We start from the raw sequence: 22,338 nt of genomic DNA on the forward strand, positions 1-22,338 counted from the left end.
TGAACACTTCAATACTATCTATGTGACTTTCGATTTTTAGACCACCAGAAAGGGTTACAAACCTAATGGGAAAGTACATCCAATTAAAGGCCTTTTAACCAATAGTTATATCAAATGCTCAGTTATAAAGACCCAATAACGAATCGGGCTCTAATACTATGTCAAGAAAATCAACTAGGCCAAAAACTTAAAATGGTGGTAGAAATCTTAAGATATGTTACATATTGTGAAATGCACCTCTTACGAAAACTTTGGGGCAGAATCATGAATGCAACACACATCCCTAGCTTTAAATATTCCACTAGAAATGAGGGATGAAGGAAATTCGAACCCGTGACCTAAAATTATGTTGGCTTCTGTTAAAAGATTAGCAATGAGTCAAGATAGTGGATTACAATTTTTTGATCTAACCGTAAAATCAGACACCGTCAAAATGGGATACTAACTTAAAGAAACATATTATAACAAACTCATATCAATTTGGAAAGAAATTGATAGAAGAATGTCTAACCCAATCATATACAACCAAATCATTAAACAAAATAGTTTGTATCACTTTCTTATTGGCTTAGATACACTTGACAAAATCGAATGGACTTACACAATAAAGATCCACTTTTCAAAATTAAAACAACATATACAACATATTAGACAAGGACTAACAGCAAAATCATTCAACCAATGTTCTAGCGATAAAAGTCATTTTTGGTGGACCTCATTGTGGAGGAACACGTCACACAAAAGGAGGTGTTTGAATGTTGTGAGTCATCTGAAGTGATAGTCAAATCACATAATGCAGGTAAGAAATGGACGAGAAAAACACATCAACATCGGTGATTTAAGTAATACCAATGACAAAAAAATTAATTGCGCATCAATGAGATGAAAAACCAATTGTGAGCCATAGAAAGAATTAGAAGAAATTTAAGGTATTGTCTTCATAGAAAAGAAAAATAAATTATTCCATTGAATCTGTACAAAAAGTACATAAAATCTCCATTTTTCTTTCCTTTTAAAAGTCGACCAAAAATATAAAATAAAACCATTTTCAAAAAGCCTATCCTATGTTCTAAAAAAATAGATTTTTTTTTATGAATTACTGACACATGATTTATGATTCAATAGATTTTATATACTCATTAAAATCAAAAACAAGTTTTGATATAACGACCAATGGGGAACATATGGATGTCTAAGTGAGTAGAAAATAATAAAATTGCTTCACAATGTCACCTAAGTAATTGTCTTTCGTTCAAATTTGTCTCACAAACTACTATATATTAGCCAATTTACCAAAGAATTAAAATGCAATGTCCAAAAAACCTAATGATTGTATTGTTCAACATGTTTAAACGGAAAACTGAAAAAGATGGATTGAAGAACCCACAACTACATCGTCAAAATGCTACTTAGGTCCCGATTACTTCAGTTGATTTTTTCTAATTTAACTTATTTTTATTGATTGAAACAAAAACTGATTGTAAATGATTTATTGATTATAACTAATTTTTAGTTATAAAATTATAATTGAATTTTACAGATAAAACTAATTTTTACTTATTAAAATAGATTTTTTACTGATTGTAATATTAATTGTAATTGATTTTTACTAATTATAACTAATTTTTATAATTAAATATATTTTTAAGATAAATTAAATAAGATAGAATAACTTTTACTTGGTTACTTGGAGGTTGTTTGAATCACAGAAAACAAGAGCAATTCATGAAACTAGCTACTTTTGTGGTTTATATTTTATTTTTTCTTTAATTTTTGTTAAGTGGACTATTTAATTTATATATTTAATATATTTCTGATAGACCGTCTCTCGGTTCAACTTTATTAATTATAAATATAAATATACATTTGACGAATTGTCTTTTTCTCAATACACTTTCTGTTCTGTTCAACACAATTCAATCAAACACCGAGACGACCACCATCCCATTGTTACTCCATAATTTGGGAAGGTTGCAGCTTCCTGCATCGCTTCATATCCTCATCTTTCTCCTTGAAGATTGTTTTCTGGAGAATTTGAGATTTCGAATTCACTAAGTAATGGATCAATTGCAGGTTTTCATTCGATACCCTAATCTTCAAATCCCAAATCGTGCCCTAACCCTAAATTCCAACCAAACATGGGCCGATCTTAAGAAATCCCTGCTTTCGTCCTTTAATTCTTCGTCATCAAAATCTGCGTTTGTATTCCTTTCATTGAATGGAAAAATTCTAGAAGATTCCTCATTTATCGCATCTTCTGAAATCCGCCCTTTTTCAACTATTAACCTTCACTTTAAACTACGAGGCGGTGGAGGCGATGGCGGCGCTACTGGTGCTGAATCTAGAGATTGCTACCTTAACATGTACGCCGAGAAAAAGCCCGATAAAGTTGACCCGAATGAGAAGCGGATATCCAAATGGACTACTTGTGCCCTTTCTTTCGAACCCTTGAAGCCGCCGTGCGTGATTGATCGTCTTGGAAACTTATTCAACAAGGAAGCCATTGTTAAAGCTCTCCTGGCCAAGAGTTTGCCTAAACCCTTTTCGCTTTATATCAAGGGTTTGAAGGATTTGATTCCTATTCGTTTGGATTCATCCGATTCCGGATTTCAGTGCCCAATTTCTGGGTTCGAATTCAATGGGAAGTACAAATTTTTCGCCTTAATCAAATGTGGGCATGTTTTGAGTGCCAAGGCCATCAAGGAGGTTAAATCTTCTGCCTGTCTTGTATGTCATCAAGAGTTTGAAGAAAGTGATAAGATTCCCATCAACGGTACTGATGAGGAGGTTGAAATTCTAAGAGAAAGGATGATTCAGTTGAAGGAGCAACAGAAGGCTACTGCTGGTAAGGTGAAGAAGTCTAAATCCAAACAACCCAATGATGCTTTGGATTCAGGTTCGGATCATAAATTGATTGGCAAAAAGCATGTTATTGATGGTGGTAGTATTACTAAGCCCAAGCTGAACCCTAATCTTCCTAATGCTGCTCCAAATTCAAAAGGTCCTCCAGTTAAGAGATTTAAAGCTGTTGATATTGCACCCCCTAATGCTAATAAGGAAATTTATGCTTCAATTTTTACTTCTTCCAAGAAATCTGATTTTAAAGAGACCTATTCTTGTAGATCATTGCCTTTAGGTCGAAATTAGTTTCTTTTTGCTCTTTATGATGTAACTGATTGCAAATTTGTGTCTCAAGACTTTGTTATGTTCATTTGTATGCAATGTGATTTGGGTTCAAAAGTTTGCTTGCTTAATGTTCTTTTTGCAATATTTCAATTTTCATAAATTCTTATATGACTATGTTGAGGGAGAATCATGGTTTAGCCAAGCGATTGATGAATTTCCTTTCACCCTAGTGATAATGATTCGATTTTATCCGTATGCAAGGTATATTATCCACATTTTGTCTGGTTGGGAGCCATCAAAATCAAGTTTTTGACTTCTGGATTAGTGAATGTGAGGATCAGACATATAAAACAGCAGTACAGGAACTGTCTTAGGTATTATTTTAGGAGGAGAAAACTATTTAGTGCAACACACACGTTGAACCGAGAAGTTACAGAAGGTTAGTGGATTATAATTCGAGCGTAGATCATACTTCCTCTGTTCCATATTACTTGCACCAAACGAACCTTTTGCACTATTCATCATTCGATGGTAATTTATATATTTCGGCTATTATATGAGAAAAAAACATAGTCATGTGGGATTTTGTTTTATTCGTCTCATCGCATATTTTCATGATATCAAATTTCTATAATTTTTAGTTATGTATAACTCTAGATATTAGTGATCCGACAAATGCATTGGATTGTGTAAAAATGTGTTTGGTGCAAGTATTTTGGAACGAAGGATGTATAACCAAAGGGATCGATACATGAATCTAGAGCGTAGAATAGTTCTTATGATCCACTCGTGGAATAAATGTGTAGTACATGAGTAAACAGTTAAATCAGGAACCTGCGTTTATGGAACATCAGTACATGTGTAAAAGCTTTCATGAGCTATCTGTTTAGTCCAAGTGCTAACCATTTGACCATCAAGTAAACATCCATACAAATTACAAAACTTGTACACCAGTTTGAAATGCATTGATTCAAAGGTGCAAATCCTTTTATCCAAGATTTTAAATAAGAATTACCGAAAGAAAAATTACGAACTCTTATTCTCTTCAACTCAAAATTCAAAGCTATAGTGTAAAAATAAGGTCGCATCACATTCGGTAGCGTTGTAAAGGTTATTAAATGAACGAACCGATATTCTCCGCGTTGTAAAAGTGTAAAAGACCAACGTTTTAGGTCGTATCACGAGATATCTTATGGTTTCGGTTGATATTTAACTGTTATGATAATCGTATCACCGCTTCGTTACCGCAATGACGACCGTTAGCTCATTTTTACACTATTGCTTGTACCACTTTCCCAGGTAAAATCCTGGTTTGATTCTTGCCACCCTCCCATAACCTCCCCTTCCCTAAGCAAAAGGCAAAGCTTGCATGGGTTCACACTTCATCAATGAATGTTGTTACTTGTTGAGATTATTGAGATGTTATGGTCAAAACATCATGCATATTGATTTAACAATAGTGAAGAAATTTCTTGTTTATTTTAATAAAAGTCAATCGGAAACGGTCTCATTTATTATCATAAATTTAACATCGCATACATCTAACCCTTTCATCTAATGTTGTGCCACATACTATCACAAAGTTGTAAAAGTTTGTTATTGACAGAACAAAAATAAGAGATGCATGAAGATGAAACACACAAGAAGCATGTAGGCATAGTCCTCAGCTACTCAAGACTCTCCTTTGTAGTTCCTTCTCATTATATTACCCCAAATTTGGCACCATAGATAGTGAACAAGAACCAAAAAATACTTCGAAAAAATGGTGATATTCCCTGGATGTCTTCTAACCAAAATCATCATCACTCGGTTGTTATTGCTCGTGTTCTTTGTTAACTTCATCCAATCGCAATTTACTCCAAATGTCTCTTCACCTCCTACAATGGCGGAGTGTGGTCCTCGCCTCATTCCACTGGCTCCATGTGCTCCGTTTGTTCAGGGGCAGTCTCCAGATCCAACACAACAGTGCTGCAATAACTTTATTCAGGTGTACAATCAACAGCGAGGTTGCCTTTGCCTTTTCCTCGATGGGACTGCCTTGGCTTCACTGCCTATCAACACGACCCTCGCTCTTCAATTGCCTGGCATTTGTAGTCCCCAACTCGACCCTTCTACGTGCTCACCTACAGGTATTGTATCGCTTTTTAAACTTTACGAATGTTTGAGCACTTCTTCATTATCATATTGTTACAGAAATTGTTTTTTTTTTATATAGCTAAAATGTCGAATCTGCATTCTATTCTGTGTGACAGGCGGATCAGCGTCTCCTGTATCACCATCATCTCAGATTTCATTCAGAAACAGTCCGAGTTCTGCCTCTGCAGGTACGATTTCTGGACCTCACTATGTTGCAACATATAGTATCTGAACGGCCCAACCTCTTTGTTATCACTAACAAGGGTAAGGTTACGCACATCTGACCCCTTTAAACCCGAGTCACTGTATGTTGTTGGGGTAATGAAATGTCGTTATGGCCGGACAAAATCGTGTGCTTGTTTGATAACTACTAGTTTTCTGATTTGTAGGGGCACCAACTGTAGCAGTTGCACCACGGCCCAGCACTGTGAGGTTCGGTTTAGGTACGAGTTCAGCAAACAAACTAGTCGGGCGTCACTGGGGAGTCGTCGCAGCAGTGATCTTTCTATTCTTTGAAAAGTTCTTTTGATATAACTGAAGGTTCTAGAAGGATAGGATTTCCATGTTTTCTGATAGGAATTATGTAGTTAGTTATCTTAGCAGTAGCATGTAGGGTTTGCCGGGGTTTAGCAACATAGTATATCTTTGTCCGTTTCATGATATCGTCTTGATTCAATGAACGCTTATTATCATCTATGCGAAAACAGGAATGGTCCTTCGTTTTTTACTTGTTTTGATGTTGCGTTTATATATGATACAATACACTACAACCATGGAGACAAGCTATAAGTACAAATCTGCAAGATTCTTGATAGCTTTTGAGATGGTACATAGCAGAAGCAAATAAACTTTCATTCTAAACTTTAATCTCTAAGTTTACACTTTTCTTACACGGGGAGCATTGGCCTATATATTACAATGATTCAGGACAAATTTAGCGCAAAAACAGTACGTGTGCGTGTTATAGATCGATAAGTGTACCCACATAAACCAGTTGTACATACGTTGTTCCAATTCGTTGCAGCTATCCCAAAGCTGGAGCCTCCTCTGCGGGATTAGACTTGAAACAATGTGTTTCGATACATGACCGTTATTCCAAAGCTGGAGCCTCCTCGGTGGGATTAGACTCGAATACGTCTGTGTCGGATGCCTCAGGTCCTTCTAAGAGGTCCTGTGATTGGACTGATTCCTTGTATGCAGAAGTTTCTCTAAAATCTGTAGCCCCATCGTTATAAGTAGCCACAGCAATGCCACATGCAACCAGCTAAGGACCCATCAAACATTAAGTCAGTACTGATACATCAAATACACTTTGGCACTGTAATTTGAAGCTGAATGATCTAAATTAAAGAATAAACAACACATAGATCTACATTGTAAGACTGACAATCAACAATATTCCATTAACCAAACACCATAAAATGGTTCCTACCTAAGTGATATTTGAAGGGTCGGATGTACGCAACCGTACCCATATTAACGATAACAGAGATTGTTTCTGATTGACCCTTGGTAGCAAAAACTATATGCAACTTCACGTAAATAAGATTTTTTTAACCATTTTAATATAGTTCATTGTAACACAAAATCAAAGAATTATAAATTTTTAACCCACTGATTTAAGGGACATAATTGTAGGACTGACAATTTGACAAAGAAATTGATAAGAAGATAACAATCGGCCAAAACATGTTATATGCTATCTCATCTATGAGTGCCATCTTCTGGGCTCCAATCTCATAAGTACATTGGAGACTAAAGAGTGCAGACTAAAGACAGGAACTTAGAAGCCATGAACGAAATGTGAAGTTACTTCAATTTAAAATAATGGTTCAAAGAATTTCTCCCTGAAATAAAGCCTTCACCTTTATTCTATAATTTACAGAAAACCAGTGTCTCCTAAAAAAGACCATACCTTGGACAAATATACTCAACATTAGAACTTAGAAGATCTTTGAGCTGATTTCAACTTACCTCAACCAAAATACAATAAAAACGCAACTCAGAACACCGACAAGGATAGTTCATAACTAAGGATGAACTTCGTCCTTCCAAAGTTCTAAAATATGTCCATTAAACACTAACCTACCATATTATGTGGGGTGAGGTAAAATATTTTATTCAACATGAAGAGTGCAAGCTAAGATAAATAGGTTTTCTCAAGTCTATTGCAGAGAGTCCAAGCTATTTTTGTTGCTCGTTTTTGGCATAGCCAGTCAACTATGGAACATCATTTTGCTAAATTAATTGAAAGATGGGAAATTAAAAGTGCTCCACTTATGCTAGAGAATGATCAACATGTCCTTCCAACAGAAGCAAGCAGACCCAACAGCAACTTGGCGACAAGTCACATACAAAAGAAACAACAAGAAGCAAGCTTCACCTCAGTCAGCTTTCCTTATTGGTTGGTTTCAGCATAATTTGGAGGGAGTTAGGGCTTCTTAGCTCTATTATTTTGTTTAAACAATTTTTTTATTATGTCCTTAACTTGCTTCAAGTTCCAGTAATAATAGAGTTGTTAAATCAGTTGCATGACTTGCATCCTAACCATGAGGAACAATTTGTTCTACTTTTTAACTTAGTATGGTGTCTGCGCTAACAAGTAAACTTACAATATCCTGTTTTAGATCCATCTCAAAGACTACAAGTTCTAAATGGAACTTGAATCTATTCAGTTCCAACAAGTTAAGAACCGGGTCTTCTCTCAATTGATGCATGTAACAGTCTCCCTTGAAGTAACATTGAGTTTGATTCTCATTGCAACTGTTAGAGTATATACATATTCTGGGGCCTCAACCATAAGCTTAAACTTTTGATGGAGTTGGTTCCTTGATATGATATCAGAACCAGTGTGACAAGAGATCACGGTTCGAATCTCAACTACCTCTCAAATTCAAATTCTAGTACAATATTTCACACTAAGTACGAAGAGGGTTTATGTTGCATCTATACTTCTAGCCGAAAAAGCACTTATGTAGTATGTTTGAGTATATAATATATTTTAAAGCCTCAACTTAAACTTTTGGTTGAGTTGTTCTTTTGACAGCAACTCTCCTTCCCTCATCTTACCTTACCCAAACAAAATGTTCCAATAAGTTGATGTATAACCTCCTTATAGTTCTATTAATCCTTGCACTTCATATTTAATCATTTCTCTAATCTCTGATATTGGGCAAAAGTACTGGCACAAATTACCCAGTTGATTAAATATTATTGGCACTCCATGAATATATTAATCAAGATAAAGTACCCAGTCAATTACTTAAATAAATTTAAAAGAGATCTATGGCTACATATTTTAATGGACAGTATCTGAATGTCTACCCCCTGAAATCAGTAAAAAATTACTTAATTTCTTTTGGGAATCAAATACTTGTTAAACTTACCAAAAATAGTAGAAAATAGACAATTAAAAGTTTAAGCAAAGCAGAAATCTAATAGAAAGTAGAAAAAGATGATTACCGCAAAAACAACGCCAAAAGCCCACAAATATTGAACAACAAAACCAAAAGCATCCCATTTAGATCCTTCCCAGAAGTCAGGTTCAGCACCAGGCAAATCAGGCATAACAAATCCATCATCAACATAATCTACAAAATTATCTGCACCGTCCTCAAAGTTTTTAAGCATATTACTCTTTTCTTCAACAGAAGTATCATCTTTGGTTGTGGTATTGGAAGTTCTTCTGTTCTTGCTATCGAATTTTCCAGTTCGAGAAGTGAATTTTCCGGTGGCGGAGACGATGAGGGTAGATGTAGATGTCCTTGAGGAGAGAGAAATAGAAGATGGAAGGAATTGACGGAAATGGCGGTGGCCGAAGATTGAATGGTGAGTTATGGAGGTTCCGGTGCCGTTTCCGGTGGTGGTGGTGAGGGTGGCACGAGTAACGGGATTGTTAATGGTTAGAGTCATTTCTCTTCTCTTCTCTTTTTTGAGTGGATGAGAAGTGATAAGGTACACCAAGCTTCTCTTATGGTTATTATGGAACTTATTTTCCCAAAATAATGTTCTTAATTAACAACCATTAAATTCCAAAATACCATTTTAAAAATGTATATAGAATTTCCCATAAAATTGTTTGTGTAGTCTTGGTTGAGCTTATAAAAAATGAAATATGTTAACTCTTTGAATATATCGATATTTTATGGTTGATATTACTTATTAAAGATTTTATATTACAAATAAATGCAAATAATATGAGCAATTCGTCATTGGATATGTTGATATTCTTGACAGTTTTATGAGAGGGTTAATGATAATGTCGATGCCTATTACTTTTTTTTTTAGTTTAGCAAAGAATAAGGAAAATATGGCAATGTGGATGTATAATCTTTTGCATGACAGTCTTGAGAGACTTTTTTCGTGACTTAAGCATGGTATGTGACTTGTTAGAGGACATGACAATATATATAGTATATGCGTCAATAAGTCTTGTGGTTAGCTTCGTAGGTAACAATTTGATCTTGGTTGGCAGATCTCACATGTTGGATGATGCAACATAAACTCTTGCTATCTAGTTTGACATTGGCTTGTGCTAATACTGATGCTCATAGTCATAGACCACGACTCGCTCTTGCATTTGACTTTGAGGCACCTTCATAACAATTTGACTCTTACAGTATATTTGGATAACTACTTTAGAAAGAAAAGAAAGAAAATAATGGGGAAGGGAGAAGGGAAAATAAGGAAAATAACTCTTATTTGTTTAAGATGAAAGGGAAGAGAAAGGAAGATAAATGAGAGTTTTTCCTTCAAATCTTTCTAACTTTGAAAAGATCGATACTTTAACAAAAATGATCCATCTAATCTCTCATCTTCTTTTCCTTCCATTTTCTTATATCTAATATATCCTTATTAATACCATATGCACCTCATGTTCCTCTATCATAGGTCGATCCTCCTCATCTAATTGTGGACGCTCCTCCTCAAATCATCGAGGCTCCTCTTTCTTCCTCTATTAAGTTATCAAGCTAGGAAAAATTATTGTATCATTGACACAAGCTAATGTATCATTGTTGAAGAGCCTCTCATCCTCTATGTTTAGTTTGGACTTTGGTCATAGAGGTCATAAAGTTAAATTATTCAAACTTGGTTCCATTTCATGGTAAGAGAAAAAGCCTTGTGCTTGCTAGCTAGTATGCCATGTAAATACTATCTTTGTACACAATAACTTTTTTATTATATATACATGTAATACTTTTATTATTTTATTGAAAATTTATTTATTGTATATCACCCTCGTTTATTTAATTTCTATGCTTTTCTTTATATGTGATTATATTTTTGAAAGAAATATAACACCTTTAAAAAACAGATGATATATTTAAAACTATCAAATACTCACAATTATATTGTTTTCTACTATTTATTATTCACAAATCACAAACACCCTCTCATTGATGTGTGTTGAGGAAAAATACTGATTGTTACTAATATTTATTGTATTTTTTTTTAAATGTACTTGTTGATAAAATCTGGGCAATATGAAAATATATTAGGAATTGTCAAATAAAACACAAAGACATTTTCAACTATTTATGCATATAAATTTTTAGAGTTTTAACGTTTTATATCAAGGTCTATACTATAAAATTTGTCAAATTTCTAAAAAAAGACATGCCAAAAAATCACTAACAAGTAACAACTCAAACAATTTTTAATTTAAAAATTCCTAATCAATAACCATGATTTGCAAATCACCACAAAAAGAATAATATTTAAATAAACAAAATCAAAAAAAATAAATAAAATAACAAAACTCTCACCCTATCATTGTAACACCCCAGCCCCTCGGACCGCCGGTGACTACTCATGGAGACTGTAGACTGGCCCCATAGACCAACACAAGTCTTTCCAGCGTACTTTGGCCTCACTCGTGCGCACCCAAAAAAACTTTTTAGGAGGTCACCCATCCTAAGATTGCTCCCCACTAAGCATGCTTAACTGTTGAGTTCTTAGCAATTGGGCTCCCATGAAAAGAAGATGCATCTTGTTGATATAAGTAGTCTATCAATCCTTTTTAAAGCTAAATCTGGAGTATCAATATCACATCCTACCACATAAGGTGATTTATTAATGTCACAAATAACTGTTATTTACTAAGACTTTTTTTTAATTTGCTTTATTTCCACCACATACCCCAATCTTATTCTCATAATTAAAATAAATAGGAAAAATTGTCGTAAATAATCTAATTAATTTTAGTGATGTTAATAATTTCACCTTTTAAAAATTTTTTAATAATCCAACCTTTGCTTTCAGTTTGTTGCCAATAGATCCTTTAGAAAATGACCTGCTATATCAAGTTACCTCTTATTTTCTCCTTCTTTGTAATAATCCAACCTATTTTCCATTATCTGCCAATAATCCCACCTTTTGAATTTTTAATAATTCAACCTTTGTTTTTATTTTGTTGCCAATAAACCCTTTGAGAAGCTAAATGCTCAATTTCTCTTTGCCACTAATTTATATTAAATCCAATATATCTCATCCATACATATTAAGTCTCTTTTAATTTCTTTGACACATTTTCTCTTCAATTATTATAAAAAAAAATCCACAATTAAAATACTCAATTTCTCTTAGCCGTTGATTTGAAAGGGTAGTATACTTTTGAAAGGTTGTAAAAAACATACGATTATTATTAATTTTTATAATTATATTGATTATAAATTTTTAACGTGTAAATTTCAACTTGATAAATATAATACATAACGGGTCGGCGGGTACCAAAGTCAATGTATTTTGTGCCCCATGACCCAACCTGGTTTAAGGTGGGTCGGGTACTCGACCCGGATTATATTATTTTTTTAAAAAGTTGACATGCCATTTAGGATGTGGGTCAACAGGTCGGCGAGTTGGGTCAAGCAGGTCGGATATTTTGAACACCCCTAGTTGATGGGATATGTATGTAAAGATAATTACTATTTATGCAATGATCTACTTCTTAAGTTTGGAGAAATAATAACAATTTCATTTAGTTTCTTGAAGGGTCTATTGGCAACAAACTGAGAGCAAAGGTTGGATCATTAAAAAAAATTTAAGGTGGGATTATTGACAGGTAATGGAAAATAGATTGGATTATTATAAAGAAAGGAGAAGATGAGAGGTAACCTAATATAGCAGGTTATTTTTTAAAAGGTCCATTAGCAACAAACTAAAAGCAAATGTTAAATTATTAAAAAAATTTCAAAATGTGAGATTATTGGGAGGTAATTGAAAATAAGTTGGATTATTCACAACAATTTTTCCATTATAATTGTTATATCTCATTATGCAATTTAATACGTAATTTTGATCATTTACATCTTAAACCTCACTTAATTAAAAAAATAAAATTTTGATATTATGAAAGCATGCGATTAGATGATTTAAACAAGATCTTACTTGATCGTATTTCTTCTTACACATTAGTTGTAATATATAAAAGAAGCTTGAAAAGATATATAGTGCCATTAAATCTAATGCAGCTAGTATTTCAGAACGAAGGAAGGCAAATTAGTACGTATCACTAAATTTTATATGTATGATTAAAAATTAGTGAAAATAAAAAAAAATATTTGATGAAATAAAAATGTTACAAAATTAAGAAGACATATTAAAATGAAGGAAAACTTACCCTAAATAATCCAATCTTTTCGCGATTTTCCTACAATAATCCCACCTACCGATTAACCATGAATAATCCAAACTTAGGAGGGTCTTTACCTTGGGTACACTCGGGTGACCTGCTACCTATTCTAGCAAGTCATTTTGAATATAAAAAAAAATAAATTACAAACATATCACAAAAAAATTTAAAAAAATTAAACCCCCTTAACAACCCAGCCCCATTGCCACCCTCTCCCTCTCACTGGAGACACCACCACACAGCCGCCAACACCATCACCACAACCCTTTTCTTTTAGTGGCACACAACCGTACAATTTTACCCACCCACAAAATCGCAAAACTCTATCTAAATCTCCACCCAATTTTCAGATTTTAATCAAAAAAAATTAGGATTTGACTTAGCTAGGTGGTGGTTCGAGAGGTGTTGGGTTAGTGACGGCTAGGTGAAGGTGATGGCCAGTTGTTTGCGGGTTAGGAGAAGGAAAAATGAGAAGATTTTCAAAAATTGGGCAACGGTGGAGAGGAAAATTAGTGACTGTGGTGAGGGGGAGGGGGAGGGGTGGGGACTCGCCAGAAATGGGGGAGGGGAAGAGTTGGTAGCAGTTGGGAAGTAAAGGAGGAAAGGTGGCCCAAGTGGAGGAGGTAATGGAAGCTAGTGCACATATACACAACATGAACCAGCAGAGGTAAGGGAGGGGGAGGGGTGGATGGCAGGGAGGGTAGGTAGGGAAAGTGGTGGCCGGCTAGAGTAGGGGATCGGCTGAGGTGGATGGGTGGTTATTATTTGATTTTTTTGTAATTTTATTTTATTTTATTTTTTTTAAGTTTACCTCTAAAAACAGGTAAAATTTTGATGAACAATATTTTTGGATAAGTACCCTAATAATTAAGATTATTTATAATTAATTAATAGGTAAAATTATTATAGAAAAATTGTAAAAAGATTGAATTACTGAAGATAATTTTTCCAATGAAAGTGTAACCATCTATTATAGAGAAAGCTTAGTTTATAAATTAACATTATTTTGGAAAAATTCCAAAAAGCTTGGGTCTTTTTCTAGAAGATATTTTTAAGATAAAGGAATATAATTGGATTCTTTTTTTTGTCATAGTACCCAAGGCCAGAAGGTACCAACCACTTACCCTATAAAGAAACTGATATTTTATTATTTTTTTGTTGCATTAAATTTTTTTCAAACTTCCTTCAATTTATTTTTTGGTCTACTATTCTATTTTAATGTTTTAATTTTCTTTTAATTTTATCTATATAATTAATTATCTCTTTATTTTTACCAACATTCATTTTTTTTCTCATATTACAATTTTTCTCTTTAGGACCAGGACAAACAATTAGTATACATTTGTTTGAATATTAAATATTATACCACCTCCGTTTTAGTGACTTTGTTACATTTAATATCAACTAAATAAGTCTTAACATAAGAATTATTAATATCAACTTTTATAATTTTTAGTTATACACCGTTAAAAATATTAAAACTTCTTTATAAGTCTTGACAAACGTGCCTAAATGAAATGAAACAAAATCATTGAAATAAAGGGAGTAAACTAAATAAAAAAGGAGTACGTAAATAAAAAAAAATTATAAATTGATTAGGTGATTGCAATAAAAAATAATAAAAAATTTAATAAATATAAAAATATAATAAATTTAATAAGTTAAAATTAACAAATAATTTGTGGGACAAACGTAGTAATACGAGTATTATTGACGGTAGAATCCTCCAGGCTCCAGGACAGTTTAATGTATTGGTTCTTCGTCCTAACCAACCTTAGTTTTCAATTTCCATGGCTGCCAAATTAGGATCATTCAGATACAGCTTTGCAGAGAAAAGGGAGAGAGACAAATTACTTCATTCCAAAGGCTATTCTTCATTGGGTATTCCCTTTCTAGAACACCCTTCTCATGAACAACAACCTAATTGCTTTGCCTCTTTTACTACAAATGGGTGGAATGCTTTTCGACAATTCATCTCAAAATCCATTGAAATGGGGAAATCGGATCCAAGTAAAGTTATTTACTCCGCGAAAATGGGACTTGCTTTGACTCTTCTTTCTTTCCTTATCTTTTTGAAGAAGCCTTTTGAGGAACTCGGCAAATATTCTGTCTGGGCTATTCTTACTGTTGTTGTTGTCTTTGAATTTAGTGTTGGTATTCTTCTCTTCTCTTCTCTTTCTTTCTCCATTTTTTTTTTATTATTTTGTTATCTGATTATTACTCTAATTTCCCATTTTTGATTACTAGTTTTTGTTTCTATGGTATGATTCCAGTTTTTATGGTTGATTAGTTCTATATGATTGCTATATTCTGAATTTTGGTTTGCCATGTTGATTCATTTTTTCATTATGTTGTCTTTATTTGTTTTCGTGGGTTTGAATTTCATTCTTGTTTAAGATAATTGATTCCAGGAAAAAAAAAAAAAAAAAAAAAACTTCGAATTTTTGAGGGTTTTTGAAATTGGGTATACATGCAAAACTTAATTGAGTGTTCTTCATGATTCGGGGTTAAGACCGTAGAATCTCGTACAGATGAGGGGAGAGAGAATTAATCTTTTCTGTAGCTAATGAGATTTGAACCCGTGTCAATAGAGGTGGAAGGTATAGCATTCGATCATTAGACTAACCCACGATTCTCTTCTGCAACTATTTCACTTCATTGTCATAAAAGCATGCTTGAGGTGCTTGATGGGGGTGGCTGATTATCATCCTTTGTTTTATATTTAAAAAAAATGCTCCATCTATATTTAAACCAGTATCCAAATTCAATGGAGGATGCTCTGATTTTGGCAATATAATAACTAGCGGTGTTCATGCGGATCATTGGGTATATTTCGGGTCATGTGTTTCAGGTCGGTTCAAAATCGGGTTTTGTGCCAACATTAATTTTTACATTATTTTAAATTTATTATGAAGTCGGGTTAAGTCGGATTTGGTTCCAAGGCCGGGTAAATATCGGGTCATCGGAACTGTTGTACACTTCTAAATTCTAATAATAACATGGAAGTATTTGTTTTAGAAACTATGCTGTGAATGCATGTCTGTGTGCTTGTCATCGTACTCTTCGAATTTGAGGACCATTTGAGTCTTAGGTCTATTCATATTTAGCTTTGGTAGGTGAATGTATTTAATTCTGTTATTTAGAAATAGTTTAGAAATAGAGTTCATTTTTTTAGTTTGATGTGTCTTTTTTGTCCCCCTTTTGAATTGGTCATAAAAATAAATTGAGAACAAAAGGGACTTCTCTTTTGCTTCATTCAGAATTGGCAAGTGGGGAATGTGAGCCTCCCAATTTGCTTTTCCACCATTTGGCTGCGCTATCCAGATATGAACTATTGTAAAGCTTTGATATTTAGCTTGTGTGGATCAGTGTCACATGATATGCTAATTTCCTTACGAACCACAAATCGAAAAAAGCGAATTATGGTCGATTTTGAGCTATTCTTGGGCAAATTTGAACGAATCGCGAATGCGAAAGGTGAATTATGTTACCCTGGTGTGAATCCTTGTCTTTTGACGTATCCAAATTTGAAAGAAGCTACAACCATTGTTGTAATCATGTATGGTACACCAAAAATGTACCCATTTGTTGTAGAGATATAGTTAACTCAAATTCAGTGTGGCTGAACATTTTGTTTTATCATGCAATAAAAGTCGTGCTGGTCTCCTATGAGTCCTATTACTTCCACTAATGTATCTATCGTTCTTGTATATTCCTTCATCGTTATTCTCAATTTGACTTTCAATTTTTCTTTTGTTGAAAATTTATGAAAATATTCCAATGATCTTTCACATTGATTTATGTTGGTTCATGTAGCTGACTTTATATGTTTTGATTAAAGCTTTGACATTCTTGTCGTGTAAAAATTTATGAAACATAGGATTGGAAAAGTTAATCTGACGTGTTAACCCGACAGGTTTGATTGAGTTTTTCAAACCAATTTCCAACCCTAGTTAATCCAATAAATTAGTTTCAGGTTAAAATTTTTAACCCGATGACCTATTTATATATAAACTCTTACTATCTTGATATATATTAAAATTTGATATAAAAAAGTGTAAAGCTATGTTGTTTTGCTTATAGCTGATAATTGATTATAGTGGAGTGATTTTATTAACAAACCAGCCAATTTAAAACCCGCTACTATGAGCAACTTGTTCAAAAACAACTTATTCGTAACAATAAGTTGTTTCAACCAGCTTACCAAACATTAGCATTGGCTGGTTTGACCACTCAACCCTCCATTTGTATCAAAATAAGCTAAAATTGCCCAATAAGCTAATTTGCCTAACATCCCCATACAACTATAAAAAAATTAGGTGAAATTTAGAATGCCTTCCATTTTATGGTGAATTTTTTTTTCATTATTCAGAAGTGTAATTGTTCAAGATAAAATATTATATAATCTGTGATTAATGGGTTAAATGGAACAAGTGAGTAACCTGTTTAGTAAATGAGTTGAATTAGGGTTGAGCTTTTTAATCCATTTGATTCATTATACAGGTTAGGTTTGATTGATCATTTTTCAACCCTTTTAATGCTGACCCAAAAAGAAACTTGACTGTTTCTAGCCCCAATTGGAACATTATGAGCCTTTTTCTGGCATGGTTTGGAGAGTGTAGGCTTTTGACTTGAATACCATGATAATTGATCATGTTCTCCTTTGAATTCCCAGTTACCAGAAGTCACTTCAATGTGTGTCTGACTGCGGTCTTGTTTTCGTTGCTTCCGGTTTCATCATATTTAGCTGTCGACTTCAGAGTTTAGAGGATGTTTGCTCTATATAGTGAACTGATCCGCTATATCCTCATTGTATGGAAATTGATTGCGCTGTTTTTGGCTGCTAAAAAGTGACTTGTTCGTTGCATTTCTAGGAGCCACACTTAGCAAAGGATTCAACCGTGGATTGGGGACATTATCTGCTGGTGGTCTTGCTCTGGGCATGGCAATGCTGTCAACTCTTGCTGGAGATTGGGAAGAACTCGTTATTATTATAAGTATTTTCATCATAGGTAAATACTATTAATGACATCTACTCTTCTCAATAGCTCTCCTTTTGCAATGAATTCTCTTCAATCTGCTTTATATCTTAGCATCTTTTTTATGATTTTGCACATGGCTAGGATTTGTTGCGACGTATTTGAAGTTATATCCTACAATGAAGGCATACGAGTATGGGTTCAGAGTATTCTTGTTGACGTATTGCTTCATCATGGTATCTGGATATAGGACAAGAGAATTTGTCAATACAGCTATAACTAGATTCATACTTATTGCACTTGGGGCTGCTGTTTCCTTGTTGATAAACACATGTATTTACCCGATATGGGCTGGAGAGGATCTGCACAGCTTGGTGGTGAAGAATTTTATGAATGTTGCAACTTCTTTGGAAGGTTAGATGATATTGATGATTCCTTCATATCTTTTGATATAACACTACGTTTATGATGCTAATGCTGATTGTTGATTAATAATCACAACAATTCCAAAGCCTTAATCTCAATATATGGAGTTTGGGCCTTTGTGGGTCGGCTACACATACCAAAATAAATCAACATGAAAGATCAAGAACATTATACTTTATTGTGATTTTGGTCATCACCGCTGAAGATTTTTGCAGTTAACAAAATTAGTTTTTTTGATTGTATCACCTTATGTTTTGGTCGCGATAATCATATAAACCTTTGCAACAAACTTTCGCTGTACATCATATATTTTGCACTATGCTTTCTGGTGACAAGGCATAACTCGTGGGTGAGTTTACTTTTTGTTTTCCCTTCACTCTAATAGCCTTATCTTTTTTGAACCACTTCATTCATTGAAGTATATTTTTTCACCTATCTACATATGAATTATGATCCATATATGTGTAAAAGATCTACATCTGCAGACATTATCATGATCATCTTAAGCTCGATAAGGATCGATTATTGTTGAAACACTATCAGTAAATAGCTTAGCCAAATCAGCAAAGACAAAGTTGAAGACAACCATATTTGATCCTTGAAAAGTTTTAGAGGATAGTAAATCTTGTAAGAAGTGAACTAAGGGAGAAACCTTGTTGACTAAACATGTCAATCTAGCTTCTGACTTGCCAATATCAGTTTATTTTTGTCAATCGTATTTCTGTCAATCTCCTCGGAAATTTGAAAAGTATTAGTGTAACCTTGTAAATCTGTGATGGAATGGATTTGAGGCCATTACAAGGTCAAGGCATTTTGTCCAACATTTGGTTGTACGGACAACTAATGTGGGGTTTATAGAGTAAATGAGCTCTCTCACCTACTAGGCTAGTCTTTTGGGTGAATTCTCTTGTATGTTCTTTAATAATGGTATCAGATCTGACTTTGAGTGGTGGCCTCGGTTAACCCAATCGTGACCAATGTAGCCGTGAATAACGAGGATCTAACTCGGAGTGATGGCCTGGCCGTGACCAACAAGGACGTTGAAACTTATGGGGTTTCAAATGTAATGGAATAGATTTGAGGCTATTATAAGATTGTGGAACTTTGTCGCACATCAGATGTATGGACAATTATTGTGGGGTTTATAGAGTAAAGGAGAGTTGTCACCTATTAGGCTAGTCTTTAGGGTGAGTTCTCAGTTCTCTTATTTGTCCTATAACAAAATCCCATTAGGAGTTCTCAATGTCCTAGGGAAAAGATAAACTGCAATCAGTAGAAACCAATACTAGTTTTATCTAAGAAATAGATTTATAATCCGAGTCAAAATTAGTGTAGTGCCATTCATCAGTACGACCAATCATTCCTGAAATTTTAGGCTCCCTGCTGCTGTTGGTATTGAAAGGCCGAGAGGGACTTCAGAAAATACTCGAGGAAAATGGTTACAGATCCCTATTTAACAATCCCTGAATGGAAGGTCCTACACCTATTTGACAAAAAGTCCTTACATACGTTTTGCGTATTGCCTTTCATCGTCAAATTCGTCGTTTTTGAGTAACTAATGTTAAGCTATTCTTTAGGTGTTGTGAATGGGTACCTGTGCTGTATTGAATATAAACGAGTCCCATCAAAAATTCTTACTTTTCAAGCTTCCGATGATCCACTTTATAGTGGTTACAGATCAGCCGTAGATTCAGCAAGTCAAGAGGATACTTTGGTAAGCTGATATTTGAATGGTTTACAGCAGTTAGCTTTTCGGTTAACTGAGCCATCTTTCTGTTTGTTGCATATGTAGGTAGGCTTTGCTATTTGGGAGCCACCTCACGGTCCTTACAAAATGCTTGCTTATCCATGGAAATCCTATACCAAAGTTAGTGGTGCTCTGAGGCATTGTGCATTCATGGTCATGGCTATGCATGGCTGTATACTTTCTGAGATTCAGGTTTGTACTCATATGATTTAAACTATGTTTGTTTGCGTGGGCTTTGTTAGCCCTTTTACCATTTTTGTTGGGAACTATCTAATTAGAGGTGTTTAACGGGTCGGGTCGAGCCAATTCGGGTCACATTTTAACGGGTCATTAGCGGTCAGGTCAATACGGGAAAACTACCCGGCCCTACCCATTTAAATTTTTTATCCGACCTGGCCCGTTGAACACCTTTATACCTAATTAGAGTACATTTATGGGAAAAAACTACCTTAATAATAAAACGTTGTAGGAAACTACCATATTGCGAAAAGGTTCATACCACTCAATGGGTTCCGGACAGTTGAAGAAAAAGGCCCGTGTTGACCGACACATGAATTGTACATAACCGTTTCTTCTTTTTTTTTTTTTTGTTTTTTCGTCGCAGTTTTTTTTTTCTCTTTTTCTCACCTCTTTTCCTCCTTTTTTGAACATGTCACAATTCACAAAAGAATCTATTTTGGCAAATTATCACAAATGTATTTCTTTAAGCTATAGGCATTCTTTTTCATCCTTCATTTTTGGGATGGTGTATGAGCACCAAGTACAAACTGGTGGAGTCTAGGAAGGTGAGTGGGAAGATGCTAAACGGCAACACAAAAGAAACATCACACAAATTCCATTTTGAGCTACTTAGTATATACAGCCCTTGTCACATTTAATTTGCACTTAATTTCTATTTTGGTTTGCCCCACTTATTTTGCACCCTTTCCTCTATTAGTTATGGTCCCGACTCCCCACAATTTTCTTTTAATCTCACCCACAATTCATTCACTCTTTTGATCTGATCCACTCATTTCTTGACCCTACTTACGCCAACAACAAATTAATAATTACACCTCTTTGAGAGGTGCTAATCAAATGGGACGGAAGAAGTATTGTAGTGGCATCATTTCATGCAAAAAATGTAATTGTTGACAAGATGCATTTTTCGCTACTTAGTATAAATTGTAATGACATAGTTTTTTTCATACAAAAAATGTGTTTCTTGACATATTGATTGAACATTAGACATGCGTATTATGCGTGGAGAAATTCTATTAGTAAAAAGTTTAAGTTTGTATTCGTTGGTGTGTTTGTTTCTTGATTTATTGTTTGAACTTTGAATGCAAGGACTTACTGCCTCCTTTCCTTCCTATAAATATAATCCGTGCAACGATTGCCTTATGAGCTCATTGATTTGTTCTCTTATGCATTAGGCGCCTGCTGAACGAAGACAAGTTTTTCGTAGTGAGCTTCAAAGAGTAGGTAATGAAGGTGCTAAAGTGTTACGTGAGCTGGGAAATAGACTTAAAAGAATGGAAAAGTTGGGTCAAGAAGAAGATATACTTTACCAGGTAGACGATGCAGTCGAAGAATTACAAAAGAAAATTGATAGAAAATCGTATCTTCTCGTCAATTCAGAGTATTGGGAAATCGGAAACCATGAAAGGAGTCCCGAACAAACTCAACATTCACAGACAACAGATTTCGAAAACTTGATACCAGAAGTGAAGTCGGTCAGTGACCTCGAAGCACTGCATCGTGATTACACGAACTTTGATGGTGAAAACAATTTTGGAACACACGGGAAGCATGCATCTTTGCCTGCGTCATTGTTATCCATTGCCGATGATAAAGAGCCAAATGAATACGAGTCAAAGACTTACGAGAGTGCTAGTGCATTATCTCTAGCAACGTTCTCTTCTCTTTTGATCGAATTTGTTGCGAGGCTCCAAAATCTCGTCGATTCATTCAAGGAACTTAGTGAGAAAGCCAATTTCAAGGAACCTGTTTACCAACAAGTACCGGTGACTGTTGCTTGAAAATCGTGTTGTAGAAATACATAGTGCTTCTAAATGTCTAAGAATCATCGCTTAATTTTATCGATACAAGTTCCTATCCTCATGCCTTTTTTCTGATTATGGCACGAAAATAAAGTTTCCTGTAGAGACACGATCACACGGATGTAAATAGTTGAGCAGTGTGAAGTTAGTATTGTCGATGTTTATCATGGTATGACAGGACGGTGTACTCGGGTAGTATATCTAACAACCATCAATATAATTTAAGCTCAACGCCAACAGGCCACGACCTCA

The 22,338-nt window shown here is 34.4% G+C and overlaps 4 protein-coding genes across 4 annotated transcripts; 3 read left to right on the forward strand and 1 right to left on the reverse strand.

Moving 5' to 3' along the window:
- The first annotated feature begins 1,873 nt into the window (after positions 1–1,873).
- Positions 1,874–3,251, forward strand: LOC130797664 (replication termination factor 2). Its single transcript, XM_057660365.1, has one exon. It carries the CDS (start codon positions 2,059–2,061, stop codon positions 3,145–3,147), a length of 1,089 nt encoding a protein of 362 aa, XP_057516348.1. The 5' UTR covers positions 1,874–2,058; the 3' UTR covers positions 3,148–3,251.
- Positions 3,252–3,389: 138 nt separating this feature from the next.
- On the forward strand, positions 3,390–6,527 carry LOC130797667 (non-specific lipid transfer protein GPI-anchored 10). Its single transcript, XM_057660368.1, has 3 exons — positions 3,390–5,255; positions 5,379–5,450; positions 5,652–6,527. The coding sequence occupies exons 1-3, from the start codon at positions 4,889–4,891 to the stop codon at positions 5,789–5,791; spliced, it is 579 nt and encodes a 192-aa protein (XP_057516351.1). The 5' UTR covers positions 3,390–4,888; the 3' UTR covers positions 5,792–6,527.
- LOC130797665 (uncharacterized) lies at positions 6,094–9,241 on the reverse strand. The gene is made up of 2 exons (XM_057660366.1): positions 8,725–9,241; positions 6,094–6,526 (listed from the first exon to the last, which is right to left on the reverse strand). Exons 1-2 carry the CDS (start codon positions 9,172–9,174, stop codon positions 6,353–6,355), a joined length of 624 nt encoding a protein of 207 aa, XP_057516349.1. The 5' UTR covers positions 9,175–9,241; the 3' UTR covers positions 6,094–6,352.
- Positions 9,242–13,618: 4,377 nt separating this feature from the next.
- On the forward strand, positions 13,619–22,323 carry LOC130797668 (aluminum-activated malate transporter 9). The gene is made up of 6 exons (XM_057660369.1): positions 13,619–15,046; positions 17,767–17,904; positions 18,016–18,285; positions 19,875–20,011; positions 20,090–20,236; positions 21,460–22,323. The coding sequence occupies exons 1-6, from the start codon at positions 14,683–14,685 to the stop codon at positions 22,063–22,065; spliced, it is 1,662 nt and encodes a 553-aa protein (XP_057516352.1). The 5' UTR covers positions 13,619–14,682; the 3' UTR covers positions 22,066–22,323.
- The last annotated feature ends 15 nt before the right edge of the window (positions 22,324–22,338 follow it).

This window comes from Amaranthus tricolor, chromosome 13 (genome assembly GCF_026212465.1).
Source record: "Amaranthus tricolor cultivar Red isolate AtriRed21 chromosome 13, ASM2621246v1, whole genome shotgun sequence".
NCBI classification, from domain to species: Eukaryota; Viridiplantae; Streptophyta; class Magnoliopsida; order Caryophyllales; family Amaranthaceae; genus Amaranthus; species Amaranthus tricolor.

Coding starts and splice junctions, on each gene's coding strand:
- LOC130797664 (XM_057660365.1), top strand. CDS start 2,059: ATGGATCAATTGCAGGTTTTCATTCGATACCCTAATCTTCAAATCCCA.
- LOC130797668 (XM_057660369.1), top strand. CDS start 14,683: ATGGCTGCCAAATTAGGATCATTCAGATACAGCTTTGCAGAGAAAAGG. Junction 15,047..17,766: donor TGTCTTTGAATTTAGTGTTG/GTATTCTTCTCT, acceptor TTGCATTTCTAG/GAGCCACACTTAGCAAAGGA. Junction 18,286..19,874: donor TGTTGCAACTTCTTTGGAAG/GTTAGATGATAT, acceptor GCTATTCTTTAG/GTGTTGTGAATGGGTACCTG.
- LOC130797667 (XM_057660368.1), top strand. CDS start 4,889: ATGGTGATATTCCCTGGATGTCTTCTAACCAAAATCATCATCACTCGG. Junction 5,256..5,378: donor TTCTACGTGCTCACCTACAG/GTATTGTATCGC, acceptor TCTGTGTGACAG/GCGGATCAGCGTCTCCTGTA. Junction 5,451..5,651: donor TCCGAGTTCTGCCTCTGCAG/GTACGATTTCTG, acceptor TCTGATTTGTAG/GGGCACCAACTGTAGCAGTT.
- LOC130797665 (XM_057660366.1), bottom strand. CDS start 9,174: ATGACTCTAACCATTAACAATCCCGTTACTCGTGCCACCCTCACCACC. Junction 6,527..8,724: donor CTTTTGGCGTTGTTTTTGCG/GTAATCATCTTT, acceptor ATGGGTCCTTAG/CTGGTTGCATGTGGCATTGC.